Source organism: Rhamphochromis sp. 'chilingali', assembly GCF_963969265.1.
Source record: "Rhamphochromis sp. 'chilingali' genome assembly, chromosome: 8".
Taxonomy (NCBI): domain Eukaryota; kingdom Metazoa; phylum Chordata; class Actinopteri; order Cichliformes; family Cichlidae; genus Rhamphochromis; species Rhamphochromis sp. 'chilingali'.
Genome location: NC_137935.1, coordinates 10198526 through 10222409, shown reverse-complemented (window position 1 = coordinate 10222409; position 23884 = coordinate 10198526). Strand labels below are relative to the sequence as shown.

The 23884-nt window shown below is 38.6% G+C and overlaps 1 protein-coding gene and 2 long non-coding RNA genes across 3 annotated transcripts in view; 1 reads left to right on the top strand and 2 right to left on the bottom strand.

Moving 5' to 3' along the window:
- The window catches only part of LOC308401490, a 303063-nt gene that overhangs the window by 74327 nt on the left and 204852 nt on the right, over positions 1 to 23884 (top strand). The window lies entirely within an intron of this gene.
- LOC308401538 lies at positions 16646 to 20000 on the bottom strand. Its single transcript, XR_013972584.1, has 2 exons — positions 19850 to 20000; positions 16646 to 19726 (listed from the first exon to the last, which is right to left on the bottom strand). It is a non-coding gene; the product is annotated as an uncharacterized lncRNA (long non-coding RNA).
- Positions 21684 to 22535, bottom strand: LOC308400985 (olfactory receptor 10G4-like; the record flags this gene model as incomplete). Its single annotated transcript, XM_080889048.1, has 1 exon — positions 21684 to 22535. One exon carries the CDS (start codon positions 22533 to 22535, stop codon positions 21684 to 21686), a length of 852 nt encoding a protein of 283 aa, XP_080745174.1.

The window sequence follows — 23884 nt, the reverse complement described above, 5'->3', positions numbered from 1 at the left end:
AACGTCGGCTGCATCCTCCGGAGGCCGCATTTGAAGGCCGATTACGTCACAGCCAGGCGACGAAGGCTGTCCCAATTCGTCGACTCCTTCAAATGCGCCCGACAAATGCGTCCTTCATTTCCCCGAATTTGAAGGATGGGTCGGGTGTGTCCTTCGTGGCCCACCATATCCCAGAATTCATAGCGCGGGCCAGCCAAATTTCAGCTGCCAACAATGGCGGCCGCTACTAAGTTTTAAAATTACTCTTATTAATCTTTCTGGGTCACAAAATAAACTTTTAACATATTTTCAGGCGAGAAAGTAGCTGTGTAAACTTCAAATATCTGCTTGGTTTATCAAGACATTGCATATTTGCAAAAGTGTGCCGACGTTTTCGGAGACGTCTGTTACCCACCCGCTCGATAGCAAGCCGGGGGGTACAATGGTCACTCCAGCCGGCGAGAGCAGCGGACTCCCGGCTTCATCGTTTTCAGACCCCCGCTTTTTCGCTACTCAGGTTAAACATGATCTATAAGTCACTCGGATAACTTAAAAATGTAATTGTTTTCCTTTTTCGGTGTTTTATTTGTTCCGGAGTAAATCGGTTTGGCTGAGATCAAAGTTATTAGATTATTATATTAAATAAAACTTTATTATTAATCCATCGGGTGGGTTCCTCCGGGATTTTCACACGGCTGAATAAACGTTAAACAGAAAACTGATTAAACAGAAGTGTGAGACGGTCGAGAATTTATGCCAGTCTCCTGTTATATTTTAGATAGCAAGGAGCGGACGGCCAAGTTTATTAAACTCCACCGACACAGCGGTGACGCTAATCTGAAGGCTAGACCGTCCCATTTCACAGCCTCGCACTTCCGGCCCTCTCGGTTTTTGAAGGACCCGGCCCACGTAGACCGCGAAGGCCGGGTCCGCCGAAGGATGCAGCTGACGTTTTGGAACACAGCTATAGTCTATTATTGCCAGCGTTGTGCCAAAAAAGTGTTCGCCTGCCAAAACTGATTTCCAAAGTTTCTGTGTGTAATATGTGTAATATCTTTATGTATGTTGGTAAATAGACTTCGGTGAACATGGTTTACAAAGGAGTTTTATATATACAATAATTACCTGTTGTTCAAGTATCTTTATAACTCTGGCTATAATGTAGGCGCAATTGATATATTTGTTGCACTGTCTGCTGTCATCTTGACCAGATTACTCTTAAAAAATAATTTTTTTTTTTTTTTTTTTTTTTTTTGTTATAATAAATTTCTAATGTCAACAAGATTGTTTGTGAACTGGATAAATAAAGGATATATAAAAGTCACTGCCAAAAACTGATTGCAGCTTCTACCTTGTTACAGGAATGTTGCTGGTGGCTCAAAGTGACTTGATATCATTAATGAGGGATACATTTGACATATGTTTCACGTATTATAGACCAACAAGTTATTCATAGCAGGCAGGTTAAATATGAGCAATCAGTTTAGGGCAAAAACCGGAAATCAGTTTTTGGCAGACGATAATTTTTTGCCTCAACATCGGTCATTCTTACATATGTACTGTATCATATAAAATATATAAACTAAATATCTTTGAAACGTATAGAATCTAATCTTTTGTTTGTTTTTTTACATCAAACTGTTGTCTGCTACAGAGTTACAAGTACTATACTAATAATATAGCATCCACCATCTCCTGCTTGCATATTTCTGGTCTTAGTGGTGTGGCAGCCGTTGATTGAGCCAGCCCTGCAAACCCTGTGGATGGACGATGCAGTGGACAGTGGGAGGAAGCATCCTAAAGCTCTCTTTGCAGACCACCCTGTGTGATTCTCCACTCGCCAACCAGAAAAGACAAACCGCATATCTCAGTTGCAGCACCCCATCCATGTCTGATCTTGCTCGGGCAGATTCAGCAACACTGCCAGAGACTTCCTGTAATCTATTACAGTTGTTCAAGAAACGGTCCAGGAACAGGTCACTCAGGTTAATCCTGTGTGAACAACTGAAAATATTGTTTTTCCATCTTTACATACTGTGTATTTGAAATATTCTTGTTTAATTGTTATTGTTATTTACTTTATTGCTATCAAATAAATATCCAAGTAATATTGTTCAAGGTTAGCGTTATGTTCATACATGTTAAAAATGCCTGTAAATCAAATTGAGTTCAGTGACAATTACTGTTTGTTTGAATCAATTTATTAATAACATAAAACCTTTAAACTAATGCAACACATATAACAATGTAACAAATATATTCAAATAAATAAATTTCTCAATACATAACTCATTTGGGAACTAATCTTTCTAGAAATGAAAACTGTCTGTCCATCCTCTCCCTGCTCTCCTCTCCTCAGCCTCTCTTTGCTGCCTCATGTCCTCTCTGATGAGGTCTAGCAGCTCATCATCCCTGTCTCTTTTCCTCTTTCTCCCTGTCGCAGGTGGCTGACTCGCTTCATCATCACTGCTGTTTTGGTCACCCACTGCTGTGCTTGGCCCTGGAGTGTCCTCAGGGAGAGCGGACATTAGGACAAGAGGCTTAGTGGAAGGCATCTGTCCTATCACCTCATCCACGAGGGCAAACAAGGGCCAAGTAGCAGCAGTGGGCTTCCCACTGACCCCCTCTCCTGAGCCTGGATACTTGCAATACTAAAGGCAGATGAAATCAAAAATGACAGCAGGAAAATAAAAACACCACAACAACTCTTAGTAATTGCACATTTATTAACTTGTATTCTTAAGAATTATCTTCTTGATAACACACATACATACTTTGTATTCTTTAAAGTTATCTCATGTCTTCTGGCCTGCAAGGGGGTGACTTTTCCCTGCAGGCCCATCTTCTCCAGAATTGTCCTGATCACACACAACAAATAAGATAAGAAAGGAAACCATGGCAACTATATTAATCCCTAAACCCAAAAGTTTTCACAGCAGAACACCAGAGGAACACCGTCTGGACATCACAGGTTCTGTACAGCAGCGGTCGTTTGGTACCGGGCCACATAAGTTGAGGCTCCGCTGTGAAATGTATGGTTTTCAGGGTTTTTATCGCTAACTCGGTTTCCCTGGCTCTTTTCCCTTGTTGTAGTTGTGTGTTTTATTTTGAAAGAAATATTTACACGTTACCATAGCGACCAGAGAGCATTAAGCAGCAGAGAGGAGGATGTAACTCTCAATTTGGCACATTTTCAGGAGGACGCTGCTAATAAAGTTACACAATTACACAGTACAGTCACGTTTATTATTATATTTACAAAATGCCACACTTTTTGTCTTGGTCGGATCATTTTATGTGGTTGTATTTATCCGCGATACTTTAAAGGCTGGTCCATGTCTGACATAAACCGGTCTGGGGTTGGGGACCGCTGCTGCACACCTCTCGAGGTGGTTCTGAGCCACATTTTGACATTTGAACTGGTATTTGTATAGATATGCATAGAGTGTATATGTCACGATACATTTTTATTTTCACAAATAATGTTGGTTGTCATATATGACTGTGTTCCATCTTAAGTTTGCTCATTAGGTTAATGACCTCTTTGTTTACAAAGCACTCATAGGAAAGATGTGCCATACTCAGCCCTCTTGAGTGAATTATCCTCAGTACATAACTCCAGTAATGAACCTCAAAGGGTTTGGTGACACAATACTTGTTTTTCAGCATTTGAAACTGTGGCTAAGAGATGGATTAAACTTCTAAAAGAATAGTTTGCCTCCATGTTAAACAGCATTTTAATTTTAGTTTATTATTCATTTTCATTATTAATCTGCTTTTTCTGTCTTCAACTCTGCTTTTGTGGAGATGTTTCATGTTCAAGTTTTATTGTCATATACATTTAAACAGTGTGGCAACATTTACCAGTAGTGAAATTCTTAGGCTCGTGTTCCTCAGGTTTACATGAACCAATAGAAGTGTACAGGTATATTAAAGAAAGAAAATAACAACAACAACAACAACAACAACAACAACAACAACAACAACAACAATAATAATAATAATAATAATAATAATAATAATAAAATATAAAAGTAATAAAACTACTAAAGTATTAAATATTAGGAGAATTTAATTCAATTGTTTGGTATTTAAAGTTTCTGAAAAACTGTGCAGTGAGGTTTAAAGTGACAGTGTGTAGAGTTCAGTAGTTGTAGTGAGTGTCTAGTCTGTTGATTTTTTACAGTTCTAGGAATTCCAAGATCCATGTGTGAGGAAGTGTCATAGGCATTTTTTTAAGGCTATGCAGGGGCACAAATTGGTCATTCTGGTTTTGCAGGCTTGCGTGATTGCTTTATCTACCAGGAGCTAGTGTTTTCTCCTCTGATGTTTCGCCAATTCCGTTCTGGGCCCTGCTAATTTTTTGAGCCATGTGTCTGTTCATCTTAGCTGATATGATGTGTAACAGGAGCTCCCATGCGGTACTGAGGCAGGTTATTGCCCGGTAGCTGAATGGGACCAGTCCCTTCTGAGGATCCTTGGGGAGCAGGACTATCCAGCCTTTGGTTAGCCATTCTGGGTGCATCATGTACCTCAGTGCTGGGCTAATAGGTGAACTGGAGTGGGTCTCACAATGAGCCCAACTGGGGCTGAAGATGCGTAAGGACCTGACTCTCCAGGGTCTTCATAAGGTGTGATTTCACTGATATTAGCCACCAACCTGTGGCTGTTGAGGTTGTTTTCAGAACTGATACCACACAAAGCTGTGCCAAAGCTGTGGCACTTTATTTAGCTTCAGGCATATACTAAAAATGTACTGAGCTATCCTGCACAGCTGATGTGCGTGGGATTTGCAAAGCCAGGACTTGATGCCATCTAAACCCATTACATTCCTTGCTTTCTTGTTAGTCCCTTGTTTTTACTGTGTTAGGAGCAGAGAGTTGTTCCTTATAACAGAAGAACAATAATCCTAGTGAATACCTAGAAACTAACCTCATAATGCAAATATAAATATAATTAGAAATACTTGATACATTGTGTAAAACTTTAAAGAATTTTCATCCATTTGATCTTTAATTATTTTGGCTGTTTTAAAAAGTTGTATAAAGTTTCCCTAATGAAAGTCTGTCATATGCTATATTTCTAAAAACAAACAAAAGTGTTTGTAACTTCTGACCTCTTAACCAATGCATATCAATAAAATGAGCAGAATGAAATGAAAAGGCCAAAATTACCATGATATTCAAGCTTATTATGGCTGTATGTAAACTTCTGACAATATAATGTGACAAATATATATCTTATGTCTTATATCTTTGAGTCAGTGAATTGTACATTTTAGCACTACATCATATGTATTTTACAAGATAATAGAAAAAATACCAAAGGGGGAAAAAAAAAAGAATAGTGGATCCCAGCTTTGTTGATAAAAACATAATGAGTATGTGATTTATCTTACTCAAAAGGGTAAAAGAAATAGTCAAAAAGTAAAAAAACTGAGGCATTTACTGATTTTGAGATTATTCAGGAAACTCAAAAAAACCTCTTCTATTTAGTTAAAATTTGTTCTTTAAAGCATTGCAAGAAACTTTAAAAGCTCACAGACAAAATCAGAAACATTTTCATTTGAATTGCAAAGCAAGTCAAAGACATATTTTAACATTTGTTCAAAATCTGACAACCTACAGAAAAGTCTAATGTAAAACATCTGAATACTGTGTCATGAATACTTTGTCTCCACCTTGTGGTGATATTTGAGAATGCATACCTAAGATATCAAAACGTGCTACACAGTTATTTTCCATGATGAAGCAAAATTTTATTGTCTCCACTATTCTTTTATTTTTATTTTAAGAATAAAATAAGAATAAATAAGAATAAATAAGAATAAAATCTAATATCTGATTTTATATATTTAATATATGATCGTTTACTGCAGGAAGACTCGCTCCACCCACACACCACTCAGCATCCGGGGTTCCATGATAGAGACTGTTAACAACATCAAGTTCCTGGGAGTTCACATCTCTTTTTTATTTATTTATTTATTTATTTTTTTGTGTCCCGTTTGGATCTTTAGCCATCAGAATTGTTGTCTTAAGGCCAAGAAAGATGCTAAGCGGATTTATTTTACCAAGTGGATCATCATGGCCTTGCCATATTGGTCCATTTGATTGACCTTTATTATAATTATGAATTTATTTTATTTTCAGTTGCTACAAACGGGACAGACATGACTGGGGGATAGGACAGGGAGAAAGAATGAAAGAAAGAGAGGGAGAGAAAGAAAACCAAAGGGGAGAAGAGACGGTGAGAAGGGGGGGAAGAAAGAAAAAAAACAAAAAACAAAAAACAAAAAAACACCTGGGTCACCTGTATGGAGAAAAAAAACAGAAGAGAAAGCAAACAACAAAGAGCAACATAATAAAAAAAAAACGGCACCATCACAATAAACTAGCTAGCAGTAGATATCAGTAGATACTAAATAATAAACGATATTGTGCAGCACGCAAGATAGACAGCGCACAATGTGCTTTGAGGCAGCAGCCAAGAAAGCTGTAGTCCGCGTCGTCAAAGGAGCTTGCAAAGAAAAGCCTCTGGACTTCTTTAAGTTGCTTGAAGACGTTTCACCTCTCATCCGAGAAGCTTCTTCAGTTCTAAGGTCAAATGGTGGAGAGTCCCAGATATAAACCTAGTGGGAGTGACCCCCCACAGAGGGACAAAAGGACCCCCTGATGATCCTCTAATCGCCTGAGCCAAGGTGGGAAACTGGGCGTGGGTCCCAATCAGCCAGAGTTTCGGGTGTGTTCATTGTGAAACCTGGCCCCACCTTATCATGCGAATTCCTGAGGTCAGATGGCCCAGGATGTGAGTGGGCGTTAAGGCGTAGTAGTCCGCGTCTGTGAATACCCGTGTGTACACCTGTGTGCATACCTGTGTGGATCTGCTAGGGAGTGTGGGGAGCCACAGCCCCGTCCTCCAGGGTATGAAGCAGGTATGGAGGAGATCAAAACTCCAGACATCCAGAGGCCCCCAGAACACAAGAGACCAAGGAAGACCAACAGAGGGGCAGCCGCGCCACTGTCCCAGTAAGAGCTGAGGAGAGTCCCAGATGAGGGCTCACTCAGCAGCCGCGGAGCAGAAGCCAGGGGGAGTTGCAGTGACGCGCATCTCAGACGACCTCACCTGGAACACCAACACCACCTCCAAAAAGGCCCAGCAGCACCTCCACTTCCTGAGATGCCTGAAGCGGGCCAACGACCCTCCTCCCATCCTCACCACGTTCTACAAGGGCACCATACAGAGCGTTGTCTGTGAAGGTTCTCAGTCATCCAGGTCATCGTAGTCAAAGGAGCTTGCAAAGAAAAGCCTCTGGACTTCTTTAAGTTGCTTGAAGACGTTTCACCTCTCATCCGAGAAGCTTCTTCAATTCTAAGGCCAAATGGTGGAGAGTCCCAGATATAAACTTAATGGGAGTATCCCCCCACAGAGGGACAAAAGGACCCCCTGATGATCCTCTAATCGTCAGAGCCAAGGTGTGAAACTGGGTGTGGGTCCCAATCAGCCAGAGTTTCGGGTGTGTTCATTGTGAAACCTGGCCCCACCTTATCATGCGAATTCCTGAGGTCAGATGGCCCAGGATGTGAGTGGGCGTTAAGGCGTCTGGGAAGGGATCTCAAAACTGGATTATAGATGGCAGAGAGTTGGTGTCGTAAACCACCGCCTCTGTTCAAAGATGGTCGCTCACAGTGGACATAGATGGCTTCTTTCACTCCTCTTTCAAACCATCTGTCCTCTCTGTCCAAAATGTGAACATTGGCATCCTCGAAAGAGTGTCCTTTATCCTTAAGATGCAGATGGACAGCTGAGTCTTGTCCTGTGGAGGTGGCTCTTCTGTGTTGTGCCATGCGCTTGTGAAGTGGCTGTTTGGTCTCTCCAATGTAGCGGTCTGAGCATTCCTCGCTGCACTGTACAGCATGCACCACATTGTTAAGTTTGTGTTTTGGCGTTTTGTCTTTCGGGTGAACCAGTTTTTGTCTGAGCATGTTGCTGGGTCTGAAATGCACCGGGATGTCATGGTTGGAGAAAACTCTCCTGAGTTTCTCTGATACACCGGCTACATAGGGGATGACAATGTTGTTGCGTCTGTCCTTCTTATCCTCCCTCGCTGGTGTCTGGTCTTCAGAGCGTTCTGGTCTACAGAGCGTTCTGACCAGCTGCATCTCTGTGTGGTTTGGCAGCTACAATGTTGGTTATCTTAGCAAACTACAATGGATTGTTAAAGCAGCTGCCAAGATTATCGGCACATGTCTGTGGAATATTCAGACTCCTGAATTCACGACCAGCCCTCCCTCTCCCACCACCACACACACCCACACAAACTGTTTATTGACTCTTTTGCACTTTACTCACCACTGCCTCTATAAGACATGCTGCTCTATGGTCAATTTATGTTGCTGTATGGACATTTTTTTTACTCCAGGTTTACAAGCTGCTACAATGGTCACTTTAGATCACTCCAATCTGTAAATTGTAAAATCTTATTGTAACTTAAGCATATATTTATTTTCTTCTCCTATTTTTTTCTCTCATTCTCCCTCTATCTATTTATTAGGTTTTTTTGCACTGATGTAACCGGGGCCTCGTCGTTGGGTCTCTCTGTATGTTGCACTGGTTATAGCAGAGATGACCATAAAGTCACCCATCTCCTGGGTCTAGGTGCCGTTTCCCCCTCCAACGGCGAGGGTACCTGGACCCAGGGTATAGAGTTTGTTTGGGGAGTGTGATTGTGTGTACAGTGTCCATGTATGACTATCCCTATGTTGGGTGAGTGCTGAGTATTTGTATGTGTGTGCATGAGGGTGGGAATGCATGTTTGTGTCTGTGTGTGCCTGTTTGTCTATGTCTATATGTCAGGTTGGGTCTTACACTCCACCTCTCTCTGGGAACTCCCAGGCCCTCCAAAGGCCTATCTCCCCTCACCACACTCCCTGCCGGTAACTAATGCCCTCAGGGTTCGGTGCGTTGGTGGTTCTTGGTGTCCGGGGCTGGGCACTCAGGTATGTACCAGCTCACTCCCGGTGAATACTTGGCGGGGCCTGGTGCCTGTTGCTCGGTCAGGCCTTTTCCGGGGCAAAGGGGGCCCTCGGGCCTCCGGCCTTTGGGCCTGCGGCTCGGTTCACTCTGGCACAGCTGGCTGCCGGCAGAGCCGGCGGGTACGCCACTGCAGCCCCCTCTGGCTTCTGCTCCATGGCTACTGGGTGACCCCTCATCTGGGGCTCTCCTCAGCTCTTCCCAGGAGGGTGGCATGGATGCCGGTGGTCGTCCTTGGGCTCTCGCACTCTGGGGCCTCTGGATGTCTGGGGCCTGGATCTCCTCCATGCCTGCTTCATGCGCTGGGGGACAGGGCTATGGCTCTCTACATCCTCTAGCAGACCGTTACATGGGGAAACCTTTTGAATACAAGCGTGCTGATCCGCACAGGTGTGCACACGGGTGTTCACTGATCATAGACATAAACTACACCTCTATTGGCTGCTATTTCCAAGCACATTGTGCTCTGTCGGTCCTACTTGCTACACAACAACATTCATTATTTATTATTTACTGCTGTTTACACTTAGCTAGATTAACGTGATGGTGTTGTGTTTAGTTTGTTGCTCTGTTTTTTTGCTTGTTTTCTCTTCTTTTTCTCTCAACAGGTGATCCAGGAGATTTTTTTCTTCTTTCTCTTTTTAAGTGCCCTTTCTCACTGTCCCTCTTCCCTTCTGTTTTTCTTTTCTTTCATCTTTCATGTCTGTCCTGTCTGTAACAACTGAAAATAAAATAAAATAAATAATAACAACAAAAGTCGATCAAATGGACCAATACGGCAAGGCCATGATGATCCATTTGGCAAAGTAAATCCATTGGGTATCCTTCTAGGTCTTCAGACTACAATTCTGACGGCTAAAGAACCAAATGGGACAGGCAAAAAAAAAAAGAAAAAAAAAGAGATGACCATAAAGTTCACTTTGACTTTGAATAATAATCCCATATTTCATTTGCAATAGAATTGAAAAACAGTTGAACACACTTTTAACTCTTAACTCTTTTTCCTGTTGCTTTGAAGCACTGGGAACACCTGTTAAAAATAAATAAAATAAAACAAAATAAGATGAAATAAAAGTTGGAATATATTGGTCTAATATTATCAGGCTTTAAAACCAAACTCAATGCAATAATAATATATAATATACAAATATAAGGAGTTGACTATCTCTCATTGTTTGTCCAACTGAACTTTGTTACAAAACAAGACACAACTTTCACTGTATTATGGTTGCCTAGAATTTGTTACTGTTTTCATCTTGCGTTTGCTCATTAGCTTAATGACTTCTTTGTTTACAAAGTGTTGATAGGAAACAAGTGTCATACTCAGCCCTCTAGAGTGATTTACCCTCAGTACTTAGCTCCAGTAATGAGCCTCAAAGGGTTTGGTGACTCAACATTTGGTGACTTATTCTTCAGCATTTTGCACTGTAAGTTGAGATAACTTCTAAAAGTTAGAGAACTCTTTGCCCCCATGAAAAAATGTAGAGACCATTTTAATGTTAGTTTATTAAGTATTATTTTCTTTTTGATTCATCTACCCGAATAAGCATGCAAAGGAATGCAAATTGTACAGGAATGCAGTTTTTGATGAAGATTCTTCAGTGTGCTTCTGAAAGTTCTGCATTGTGTATTTCAGTGGCTTTTACAAAGGCCCAGTTTCTCTGGTGCATCTAACTTACTTCTTTGCCATCCTCTGCTCTTATGGTGATGTTTTGACCGCCAAAGTGCTGATAATCCATTGGTTTGCCTTCTTTACATGTAGGGAATTAAATATGACTTTTTAATCTTTGGAGGTTTTATGATGGAGGGACTGTTCTCATCCATGATGCCCACTACAAGATCCAACGAGGATAAAACTATATCTGTATAAAAAAAGACAAATTGCACCACACTGTCTGACATCCATATATACAGGCACACATCAATCCAATATTTTTGTTAAATGCACTGTTTTGGTATCCTTCATAGTAGAAGAACAATAATCCAAATGGAAAGCAAGAAAATAACCCCAAAGTGCAAGCATTTAAGAAATGACTCAAATGCAAAAAAGTAAAAAGCAATACATTTTTAAGACAGGCCGAGGAAACCGTAAATACCAACACAGCCAAAGTGATTAAAATGAAAATGAATGGTCAAATTCAGAATAGAGGGACACAAGTTTTAAGTTTTTGCACTGTCATGCTACTTTCCACTTCAACTATGTTATATATTTGAGTAAAATATTATACTGTATTAGTTATACAGCAATATAACTTTTTCCAGTTATGATATGATACCCAGTTTTGTCACTGGGAATAACTGTTTTTTTTTAAGAGTTTGTGTTGTATATCATGCTAATTTTATGTATGATTATGATTATTATGATGATACCAGCCCAAACCAGTACTCCACCTCCACCTTGCTGGCGTCCGAGTCGGACTGGAGCTCTCTGCCCTTTACCAATCCAGCCACGGGCCCATCCATCTGGCCCATCAAGACTCACTCTCATTTCATCAGTCCATAAAACCTTAGAAAAACCAGTCTTGAGATATTTCTTGGCCCAGTCTTGACGTTTCAGCTTGTGTGTCTCGTTCAGTGGTGGTCGTCTTTCAGCCTTTCTTACCTTGGCCATGTCTCTGAGTATTGCACACCTTGTGCTTTTGGGCACTCCAGTGATGTTGCAGCTCTGAAATATGGCCAAACTGGTGGCAAGTGGCATCTTGGCAGCTGCACGCTTGACTTTTCTCAGTTCATGGGCAGTTATTTTGCGCCTTGGTTTTTCCACACGCTTTTTGCGACCCTGTTGACTATTTTGAATGAAACGCTTGATTGTTCGATGATCACGCTTCAGAAGCTTTGAAATTTTGAGACTGCTGCATCCCTCTGCAAGATATCTCACTATTTTTGACTTTTCTGACCTTGTCAAGTCCTCCTTTTGACCCATTTTGCCAAAGGAAAGGACGTTGCCTAATAATTATGCACACCTGATATAGGGTGTTGATGTCATTAGACCACACCCCTTCTCATTACAGAGATGCACATCACCTAATATGCTTAATTGGTAGTAGGCTTTCGAGCCTATACAGCTTGGAGTAAGACAACATGCATGAAGAGGATGATGTGGACAAAATACTAATTTGCCCAATAATTCTGCACTCCCTGTATGCTCTGCGGATTCAGAGAGAATTGTTTACTGAGCATTGGCGACCCATACATGCTTTACTGTTTCAATAATTTAGCATAGGTCTATTTCGTTTTGTTCATTTATGGCTAAGATTGTCACACGTTATTTAATATTACATAAAGTTTTTTTTGTTTGTTTTTTGTTGTTGTTTGTTTGTTTGTTTGCTTGCTTGGGTTTTGTTTTGCTTCCCAGTTTTGTTCTGTGTTTCCTAATTGCAGTTCTTATTTTAATCTGTATATCTGCATTGCGGTTCCTGTACCTGCCCTGCTATAATGAATAGAAGCTATTTATATATCACTTGTAACATTTTAAATGAGTATTTGATAGTCTGAATTTCTTATACTGTGGTATCATGGTATTGCCCAGTATAGAAATGTTGCATGGCTGAAAAATAGAAGCACTTTTAGTGCTTGCCATTATAAAGACCAATAATCCACCCTTCTGTCAAATTCATACTTCATACTGCCTCATAAATATCTGGACATTTTCCCAATGTGGACGCACTACAATATGTTAGCTTTCTCTTTTCCCCTTCACTCCTGCACCAAAAGGGCTTATGAATGTAATTTTGGCACTGAGAAGGATAAGTTACAGCAACTAACTGATAAAACGATATAACTGTTAATGCAAATGCCCGGTATGACCGATGGCCAGTCCAGCTATGGGTGGATGGACCGTACAGATTGGCTAATGACCAGGAGGCAGCGCATAAGAAGACACCACCAGGGACTGCCAGGTCATTCATTCTCGGCCCAACCCAACTGGCAGACCGTGTGTTCACTGTTTAACTATGTTGGTTTAATGTAGGAGCATGTAGGGGTGGATCGCCTTTTATGTTGTGGTCTGGCCGCGCCTAGACGGGCCATAACACCAACTCTAAAAAAAGTCAGAAGATATATATATTAATAAATAAAATGTGTTAAAAAATTAATGAATCATGTTTTGAAGTGGTCTAGTCAAAGTCCAGACTCAAATCGGATTGAAATGCTTTGGTATGACCTCTAACAGACTGTTCGTGTTGGAAATCCCTCCAATGTGGCTAAATCAAAACAAATAAGAGTGGGCCAAAATTGCTTCACTAAACCGTGAAAGACTCATTGTCAGTTATTGTGAATATGTTTTTGCAGTTCTTGCTGCCAAGGGTAACACTACCAGTTATTAGTTATCAGGTATGGGTATTACAGGCAATTACTTTTTCAAAAAAGGGGAGTTAGAGTTTTTTCTTTTTCATTTGTAAATTAAAAATATAATTTAAAAAGTGCCTTTTATCTTTTATCCACGTTATCTATTGTCTAATATTAATATTTCTTTTATGATCTGAAACATGTGTGACAAATATGAATCTAACTGAAAAGGAAGGGCAATATGACTACCCATTATTAAACATTAAATTTGTTAGGTAACAGCTAGTCATTTTAGAATAATAACACCATGATCTTAAAAAGACAAAAATAACTGAGTGATTATAACGGTTGTCACTCAGTTATAACTCAGTTATATACATATCAGACCATAACATATAAGCTTGTGAATTGCACTGTTATACATATACATTGATGTTAACTTGTTGTGTAGGAATTATGATGATGAGGTATCAAGAAAGACTGAAATGAAACTGGACACAGACTGCCAATTTATTTTTCAAAAATGCTGAAATATAATCATGTAAGTGTTTGACGATGAAACAAAATACTTTCCACATAAGACTGAGTATATTAATCACAAAAAATCAAAGTCCAACAAGTTTAACCATCCTTGGTGCAAAAATATTATTAACGTCAATTTTACATGAAACATAATATGTTTTAAGCCATTTGTACATTATTTAATATATATGGAAGCCCGTTTCCGCCACTAAAAAAAAAAAAAAAAAGGATACTTAACTCGAAATTTCGAGTTATCTTTCTCGAAATTTCGACTTATTTTCTCGAAATTTCAACTTAGCAACTCGAAATTTCGAGTTAGCAACTCGAAATTTCGACTTAATAACTCGAAATTATGAGAAAAATAACTCGAAATTTTGAGTTATTTTCTCATAATTTCGAGTTAGCTCTGCCAATCAGTAATCTATGTGAATGACGTCATTTCCGTGTTACCCGGAAGCTGAAGCCGTCAGCTACAAATGCTACAGAAATGCTAATTATAGATACGGATCATGAATTCACAAATTGCTGAGTATTTTAAGCGTGGCTTCACAAATGAGGAGATTCTTGCGTTATTAGCTGAATCACATGGCATTACTATCAGCCTCCGTACACTTGAAAGGATTTTACACAACAACCGACTTTGGCGCAGAAAGAACAAAACAGAGGTGGGAGAGGTGGCAGCTTTTATACAAGCACAATTGGCAACCTCAGGACAGTGTCATGGGTATCGTTGGATGCACCAGAAGTGTTGGATGAATGGCATTGTTACTGACAGAGAAACCGTTCGTCTTCTGCTCCGTTTATTCGATGGAGAAGGTGTGGATTTGAGGTCACGTAGACGACTGCGGAGGCGAGTGTATCATAGCAGAGGCCCCAACTATGTGTGGCATATCGACGGCTACGATAAACTGAAGCCATTTGGGATTGCAATCAGTGGATGCATTGACGGATTTTCAAGGAGTATAATATGGCTAGACGCTTACAAGACAAATAATGACCCGAGAGTAATTGCTGGCTACTTCATGGATGCCGTGATTCAACAAGGTGGTTGCCCTGATCGAGTGAGATTAGATCTAGGAACAGAAAACGTCCATGTGGCTCACATGCAACGATTTTTGCACTTTACAGACAATGAACCAGAAAGAGAGCACGTCATATTTGGAGCAAGTACAGGAAATCAACGCATTGAAAGATGGTGGCTAATCTTACGAAGCCAGTGTATCCAGTACTGGATTGAACTATTTGACAAACTAAGAGAGGATGGCCACTTCTCAGACTCTTTCTTGGACAAATCATTGGTCCAGTTCTGTTTTCTTCACATTATACAGGTGAGTTTACATAGGTGATTGTGTAAACGACATGTATTGTAACTGTTTAATTTGTAACAACTCACACGGCCTTTGTATATTATAGAAACATCAGATATATTAAAGTACACGTGAAAAGTAGTGCTTTTTTTTTTTTTTTTTTAAACTGTTTTGTAAAAAAAAAAAATTCCACATATATATCAAGGAACACAATTATACATTATAACACATTGATTATTTATGTGTTTAGGCCTCTCTCTGTACTCGGTTAGCATTTTTGGTGGGTCAAAACTAAGTAAATAAGTATCTGTCTGTTCATGGTGTGTGTGTGTGTGTGTGTGTGTGTGTGTGTGTGTGTGTGTGTGTGTGTGTGTGTGTGTGTGTGTGTAGGTATGTGTGTGTATATATACGGATATATATCATTAATGTAGCTCAAAGCTAAATTAATGGTGTGTAAGCTAAGAAAATCAATGTAGAAGTTAGTTGTGCTTTTGTACATTAACATTTTCATATTGTATGCCTGAAAATGTTTCTTTTGTTCATTTTGTTTTCATCTAGGAAGAATTAAATGAAGTTGCTTTGGCCTGGAATGACCACAGAATGCGCCCAGTCCACAACTCCCGAAGTCCTCATGGCCGACCATCTTTTATGTATGCCCTCCCAGACATTTATGGCGCGAGGGACTGTCTCAAACATGTCAATATGGACAAAGTTGAAGCCTGCCTTGAAGAATGCGTGTTCAAAGACTTTCCATGTGAAGAGGATGTCTTTCATCTCTGTGTAGAACTCATGTCAGAACATAACCTGGACTTCTCAGATGATGTGTTTCATACAGTGGATCTGTATGTAAAGCTAAGGCAGTTGATGCTTACTGAGTTGGAGCTTTTGCCTTAAAGGTTAGACATCGTTATGCATTTTTAATTCTGTATTTTCATATTTAAATTGTAAACTTTTATGAGTTATTAATTTTTGGATGGTTGTCGTTTTTGGGGCACACATACATGGGTTTTGAGGGCCTGAAAATGTATTTCACGAACAGGGCCAATTGAAAAAGGCTATAAAAATTGTATTTAATTTTTGGAGGGTTGTTTTTTTTTTTGGATGGTTTATTTCGATTAACAAACCAATTTTTTGTTTTAAAAGCCTTATTATTAAAACATATGTAAACATAATGTCTGTTAGACCTGCTATTTGGAGGATATGCAGCGCATGTCACCTTGGAATTATGATTTCAACTTTTTGTAAATATGCTTTTTCATCTTTCTTTTTATTTGAGTAATTATTGATGTTTTGAAATATCTGGTTATGTAGCAGTAAAAAAAATTTTCACTGTCATTTTTTTCACTGCTGAGACTTTTTATATATACTGACTGTTTTCCTGATTATGGGCAGTATAATTATATATTTTTTAGCATATGGATAACCTAACTGAGTGAGATTTATGGACCTTTTTTTTTTTTTTCGGATTGCGCCTCAGAATAATAAAAACCCAGAAATTACCAAAATTAAAGATGTAATTTGTCTCATTGAACACTTTATTATAAAACACAGATCTTTTGCCATCATCTTGTCTTAAAACAAAATAACTGTACTGTATTTACAGTAACACAAAAAACCTTAAAGTATTCTTATAAAAAGCTAATTGCAAGCACAAGACTTGGAAAAAGTACGATAATACACTCAACAAAAATATGCAATATGTTTTGCAAAAGTTCAATTATTATTAAAAATACAAAAAGAATGGGACAATAAAAAGAGATTGAGGATAATATGGCAAGATCTGATAACAATATCCTACAATTAAAGAATAAGAACGTGTGGTCTAAAACCACTATGAAGCAAATACATTAGGCTCAAACATGAAAACAGAAATATAGGAAAATATCTTTTAAATAACTACCCCATCGGCTATGTAGTTTTGAAAAAGGGGGCTATGATACACAGGGGTTTTTTTCCATTACAAAAATCAGGAAAAGCCAACCAAAAATCCACCTTCAGCTAAGCAATTGCTGATTTCACAGAAATCCAAAATAAAAGCATATAGGTGTGCCTTATGGCCATTCAATTTAGCAAAAGTCACCATAACCCAGATGGCTAAACAGAACTGTACAAACATAACTGTAATAAAATACAATGATAAAGTAAAACCTGACTTGTAAACTGTAAAATGTGTGCACGATGATAAAACATGTAGGAGATATTGCATATATCTCCTACATGTACTATACACTACATATTGCAGGGGTCTCAATCTCTAATTTTCTGGTGAACCACTACAATACATGTCATCTTTTGACATTACATTAATAAAATTTGACAAATTAAAATGAACCTAATGCATTTTTTAAAGTTGATTTTGGATTCAAATAATAGTAAAATTGAATAAAAGGTGGAAAAACTGCTTTCATTGTTCACATGCACACATGCTGACTGAGGAAATGGGAATGCTTATAAATGGTCTCCAGACTGCCACTCTGAGACCTCTGCAGAAATGCATTTCACAAGTGTTTAGAAAAATATTGCCTCAGTTGTAATAGGAAAACACAGAAACACAAAGAAGTACCTCAAATTGCATTACAGTGGTATTTCACCAAAGACTTTTTCTTGGAACTCAGTTTCTAAACACCTGAAACCTTTGCTGTGACATTCACATGGGAACACTTTAGTCTTAGTTCACAACTCAAATATAATCTGTTGTAAAACAACAATGGCTTTTAAGCCATTGTCCGTGAATCAAACCTTTAGATAATGTCCATAACCCACACATTTGATTCCAACACACTGTTCATCTCCGATCTGAAGTCAGGATAGCTGTCATAATTTATCGACAGCTCCAGTACACACCCACATGTGTGTGCCACAGGTCGTCTCTGGAAACCTTTCAGTTCGTTAAACCCAATGATGATGTTCTTTCCCAGATGTAAATCTGAACCTGTGCAAAACCTGAGGAACAAACACAAATGTTCCTTCTCAGCATTCTTCACATATGTAGTTAGATATTTCTGAATCAGCTTCTGGTGAGCCGTCATTGTTTCAGGGAAAGTGAGACACTTGAGAACTTTTCTCACAGTTGGTTGGAGGGTTTCATAAACTGAAGATAGATCACAAAGGCTTTCCCATGCAGTGCTGAGTGTTCTTGCCCACTGTTCAATAACATAGGCAGGCTCTTGGACAAGTGTTTTGTGTGCAAGCTCCAATAGGACTTCAGTGGCATTGCAGGCTGTTGGTATCTTTCTGCAGCTGTGGTTATCAAGTATGTCTATAAGTTCTTCTTGGTCCACGGTGCTAAAGTCTGATCGCCACGCCTCTAACACTGTACGCTCAGAGTCAGGCATGAACTTAAGGAAATTCTCCACAATATCACTCTTTACATATCCAAAGGCAGCTTGTTCCAGAATGGCAGGTGCAATTTTCACAGGCAGATATTTCTCTCTAACCCATCCAAATGCAATGATTCTGCCCACACTCTCCCACTCCGGTTGCCCAAGATCATGCCTTAAGAAGGGCACTTTGTAAACGTTTCCAGTGGTGCACTGGTCATAGAATTCTTTCCAGAATTCTGAAAGACAGTCTCTCACAACTCCCCCATCGTCATGGGCCATTTCAGGTGTTCCATCAGGCAGTAAGACCTGGATTTTGATGTCGACATCTTCAAGGTCCTTATCACTAAAATGTGAAATGAGCTCTGACATTACCTGCCCTCTGTGGACCACCACTACTCTCCTCACTCTCTCACTGGATGGACCAGGTTGTGGAGAAAAAATCAGGGTGTCATCCAAATTTATTGGCTCACTGTCAGAAAAGGGGCCAACAAAAATAATGTCACTGCTGTGAGAAGTGTTAGCGCTTAGAGACTGCGTGGAAGATTGTGGAAGGTTATCGTTTGGAGTGTCTTCAATGTATGTCACATCATGGCTGATTGTTTCAAATGGAGCAGATGTTTGGACTGTAGTGACAGTAAAAGAAGAGGTTTGGTTTTGAGGACTCGCTTCAATTTCTGAAGATGGATGCAAACCTGGGTTGGAGCTCTGAAGGCTGTCATTTTGTTTTTTCTTTGTGGTGAGGTAGAACCTGAGGATATTAAGTTTTGTGACATGATAAAGTTCTCCTACTGTCAATGCATCATCGACTATCATCTCTTGATAATCCTTCAGATCACAGTCAAAATCTGTTAAGGGCCCCTGAATGTTTCCTCCATCTGGAAAGAACAGGCCTGTTGCAACCTGTAATATGTCCCTTTTCTTGGCATCCTTGCAGATGTCTATTTTTCTTGTTCCTCCTCCTCGTCTAGCTCTAACCTGCTTGAAAACCTCAGTGTCTTCATCATAATGCATCCATCCTATTTCTATTTTTCTATTTCTCTTCAGAGCATTTCTTTTATGGGTTGTTTGGGAATGTTCTTCTTGCCGTGTGCTACTGCCATCCTCTTCAGATAATTTTCTTTTGGACAGTTTGGATTTCAGCCGTTCAAAAAGCGCTGACTTGCGGCTGCTGCCCCTCCGTCTGCAAAATCCAAATACTGCTAGACGATCACCGTATGATGGCAAATAAGTCTTCAGCTCCTCATCTGTCATTAGACTTATGACACTGGCATCAATCTAAAGATGGAAAAATAATTTAATTTATTGAAACAACCAGCCTTGAAAATACAATTCTATTTTTAACTTAAGAACAATGAGGAAAAGTTGCATTTCAACCAGTATCTTGTTGGAATTAAGTACCTTCTCATTCTCCAAGGTCTGTATAATTTCCTCAGAGACTTCTCTTTGTTTCAAGAATTCAGTCAAGTCTCCCATGCTGTAAGGAAGGATGTAAATTAAAATTACAAAATTAAAATAAAGCCACCATATTATCGTCAAAGTATCTGTGCCTACCTACATTATGAGCTCTGACTATGGTGGAGAAGTGGGAACTGCATTTTTAAGTGTCCATTTGCACTGTAACTACAATCAGCATCGAAATACAGTCAATCCCACATTTTCTCAGTTGTCTGGTTACAGTTTTATTGGTTTTGTTCCTTATTTATATAGTTGTCAGTCATATTCCCTGTTTTGGGTGATTTGTGATTTTGTTTTATACAGTGCTGTATACTTATTACGCATGCTTTCAGCAAAACGTCTGTTTCATCAGACGTAACAGGTGTCATTAGCGTGTAACAGAAACCTTATAGGTACCTTTGGTTAACCCTGACGTTGCATTCTATTCAACTTTGTATGTAACAATCGCTGTCACACTGTTTTTATATACCTTTTATCCAGGTATCATTTGTAGGAAGGCATTCAAAACTGAAGAACCTGGCGCCATTTGTTGTTAATACAGCAGCTCACGACACGATCCAGTTTTGAGTGCGCACCCCTTTGCGCCATATCCTTCCGGGTAACAAGGAAATGACATCAGCCACGTAGATTTCTTATTGGCAGCGCTAACTCGAAATTTCGAGTTATTTTCTCAAAATTTCGACTTATTTTCTCGAAATTTCGAGTTATCTTTCTCGAAATTTCGAGTTATTTTCTCAAAATTTCGAGTTAATAACTCGAAATTTCGAGTTAATAAGTCCGAATTTTGAGAAAATAACCCGAAATTTCGAGAAAATAAGTCGAAATTTCGAGAAAGATAACTCGAAATTTCGAGTTATGGATCTTTTTTTTTTTTTTTTTAGTGGCGGAAACGGGCTTCCATAAATATATTTTCTTGATTTAAAAGAAAAGTTTAAATATAAATTACAGTGCTGTTCATTTTGAAAAAAAAACCTGATGAAGTTAATATTTTATCAAATATCAGATTGCATACTAGGAAAATAGTTATATATATAAATAGAGGTAAGAAATCATAAAAGAAAATGAATTAAAAAGTTATTGATGCTTTGTCAATTGCCAATTATTATTCAGCTCTGATTTTTATTTTATTTTATGAAGATATTTAATATACTTTTTTTTAGTGTATATTAAAGCCCTAGGCCTAGATGTAGGCCTTTGCATTAGAGCTCATTAACAGTCAAACTACAAACATATGATTTTTACATAAAATAATGTATTACTGTAGATTCAACAGAATATGACATATTTAGAATGAGCTCAAGTTTAAACATTTGCAGCAGTAAACTTAATCCATGTAACACTAATGAAAAACATTTTTCTGTTGGATATTTACTTATACTTTGATTTCTATGCAATTTGCAATTAATGCAGTTTTATGTGCATTGTAGTGTTTTTATTGTTTGTGTGTGTGGCTTTGGTTTTTTTTTTTTTTTTTTTTTGCTACTTTTAATATCCCTACCACTTGTTATTAACAGCTAATAGTAAATATTGTTATGATAGTTACAAAAATAATAAGAGTTTACAATTCTTCAGCCAAAAAGGTGCATAGAAAGTTTAAGACTTCCAAACACAGCACAAAAATGTATTTTTTAACCTTTGTTTTCTTTGCATAATTGGTTGTTTAATGAGGGGGAGATATTCTTAGAGACAGTCAAAATAGTAATGTCATCATTTCAGCACAGTATTTGGACTAAAAAATTATGCATCTTTTATTTGTACAGTCACAGTTCATAAGAATCTAGTTGAGTATGTCAGCCTTTTTTGTGAATATCTTAAAGATCTTATTTTTAATTTCCTTTGTCCTGAAACAGTACACAACAGGATTTACAAGAGATGGACTAAGGATGGTCCCAATCAATAAACCCTGACGTTCCTCAAGTGTTAATACCACACCCACTCTGGTGAAGACAATGAGAACAAATAAAGGAGAATAATAACATGTTACTACAATCAAGTGACTCACACAGGTGCTTGCCATTTTCTTTTTATCTCTATTTGATGAAAATTTCATTAAGAATGCAATCACAAAATATGAAAGGCCAATGAAAGAAAAAGTGAAAAATAAAAGAAAAAACATCATGACTGAGACTAAATTGAAATAGTAATTAGGATCAACACAAGTGGTACGTATTACAGCAGCATAGTCACAGAAAGCGTACTTCATCCTTGAGGTACAGTAAGGAAGCGTAGCTGCAGTTACCGGCATAACAGCAACAAAACCAGAGGCAACAACCCACAGAATGTATGTAACAACAAGAGTACGTGTATTTGTTAAATAACTGTGGTACTGAAAAGGAAAAGAAAAAGCAATTAATCTATCAAATGCCATAATTGCTAAAGCAAACAACTCCATCACTCCTACTAAGTGGAAAACAGACATTTGAATGAAACACTCAACATAGGATATGGTATTAACACCAGCAAGTAGAACCCCAATCATTGTGGGAGTGGTACTGCAGCAGTACAGTATATCAACAACAGCAAGGTTACAAATCAGAATATACATTGGTTTATGCAATCTCTTGTCAAAAATGATGAAGAGAATATTTAGCACATTGGCAATAACAGCAAGTAGATAGGTTATCAGCATAACCACACCAACAGCAATAGGTCTTTTAACTGTGTCAAATCCACCTATAATAAAGTGTGTTACTTTGATCGAAGCATTTGGTAATGACATATTCAACAAAATCTTCAATTGCGGTTGTTAAGGCAGAAAAGACAGAAACAACTTGTCTCAAAGGAAAAATGTGGTAAAATATGTTTCAGAAAAAAGAAAAAGAAAAAAAATGTAATATGTAAGCTTTGGAGTTACAAAAAAATAAGGAACTTTTTCAAGGAAAGAAAGAGGTTAAATATCTAAATATATAAATATAAGTCTTTACCAGCCATATAAAATTGTTATGAAGAAATAACTGTGGCACACCCAAACAGCTGTGGGTTAACCAGGCAAAGTGTAGACTTTGGTATTTAAAGGCCCACAAGTTTTCAGTTGGCAGCTCATTCATCCACTCACACTAGACATAGGGCTTGGCAATTTTTGTATTTACATATCACCAGAGATTTCAGATATTTGATGTCATCCCCTCCAATGGAGGGATGAGGATGGACTGGGAGTCTGTACCAAGGGCTGTCCTGCTCTTATCAGCAACATTTTATCTGATTATTGAAGAATCAGTGAAACATTTAAGTCCAACAGCCAGGCTCTAGATTGTGCAACATCAAATTACGTAAAATCACGATTAAGAATATCAGCAAATGTTACTCTCTTACTCTCAAAAAGCAGCACTTCAACTAACAGATTGCTAAACCGATTAATCAGTTTATGTGCCTCAAGGTTGAACAGACAGCACTACTTGTGAGACTGGCTGGCTGTCATTCTGAAGGCTTTCTGCATAAATGGTAAAGGGTTCAAATAGACTGACAAGGGTCTCAAACTTGGCCCATTCACTTGTGACAACTGTGTCTATGCCCAGATCCTCAAGTAGTTGGAGCTGTTTAACTCTGGGTCCCCAGCAGTTGTTTTAACATGTCAGAAATACTTTGAAAAGTTTCAGTGAAACATACAATCTCAGATTAGAGGAAGACAAAACAAAAGACACACTGTTGCAGAGAGCTAGATATTAATAACAACTCGTGATTAAATGTGTAGTGGTATATAAACACATGGTCAGCGAAAAAGGTGAGTTAAGAAAAAACACTCATCATGGGAAGCCCCCAGGGGGTGGTTCCACAGAAGAGGGGTTTGAAAGCTGAAGGGTCTCCCTCCTATTCTACTTTTAAATATCATATTTTAATCTGTTTTAAAGGTGGTATAAAAGCTGGAATACTTAATGGTATCAGGGATGGTATTCAGTTGAATTGAAGATTTCACAGAGAATGCTGACTGCCAAAGCAGAGTGACAAAAAGGTACAATACAGTTGTTAGTTGAAGATATT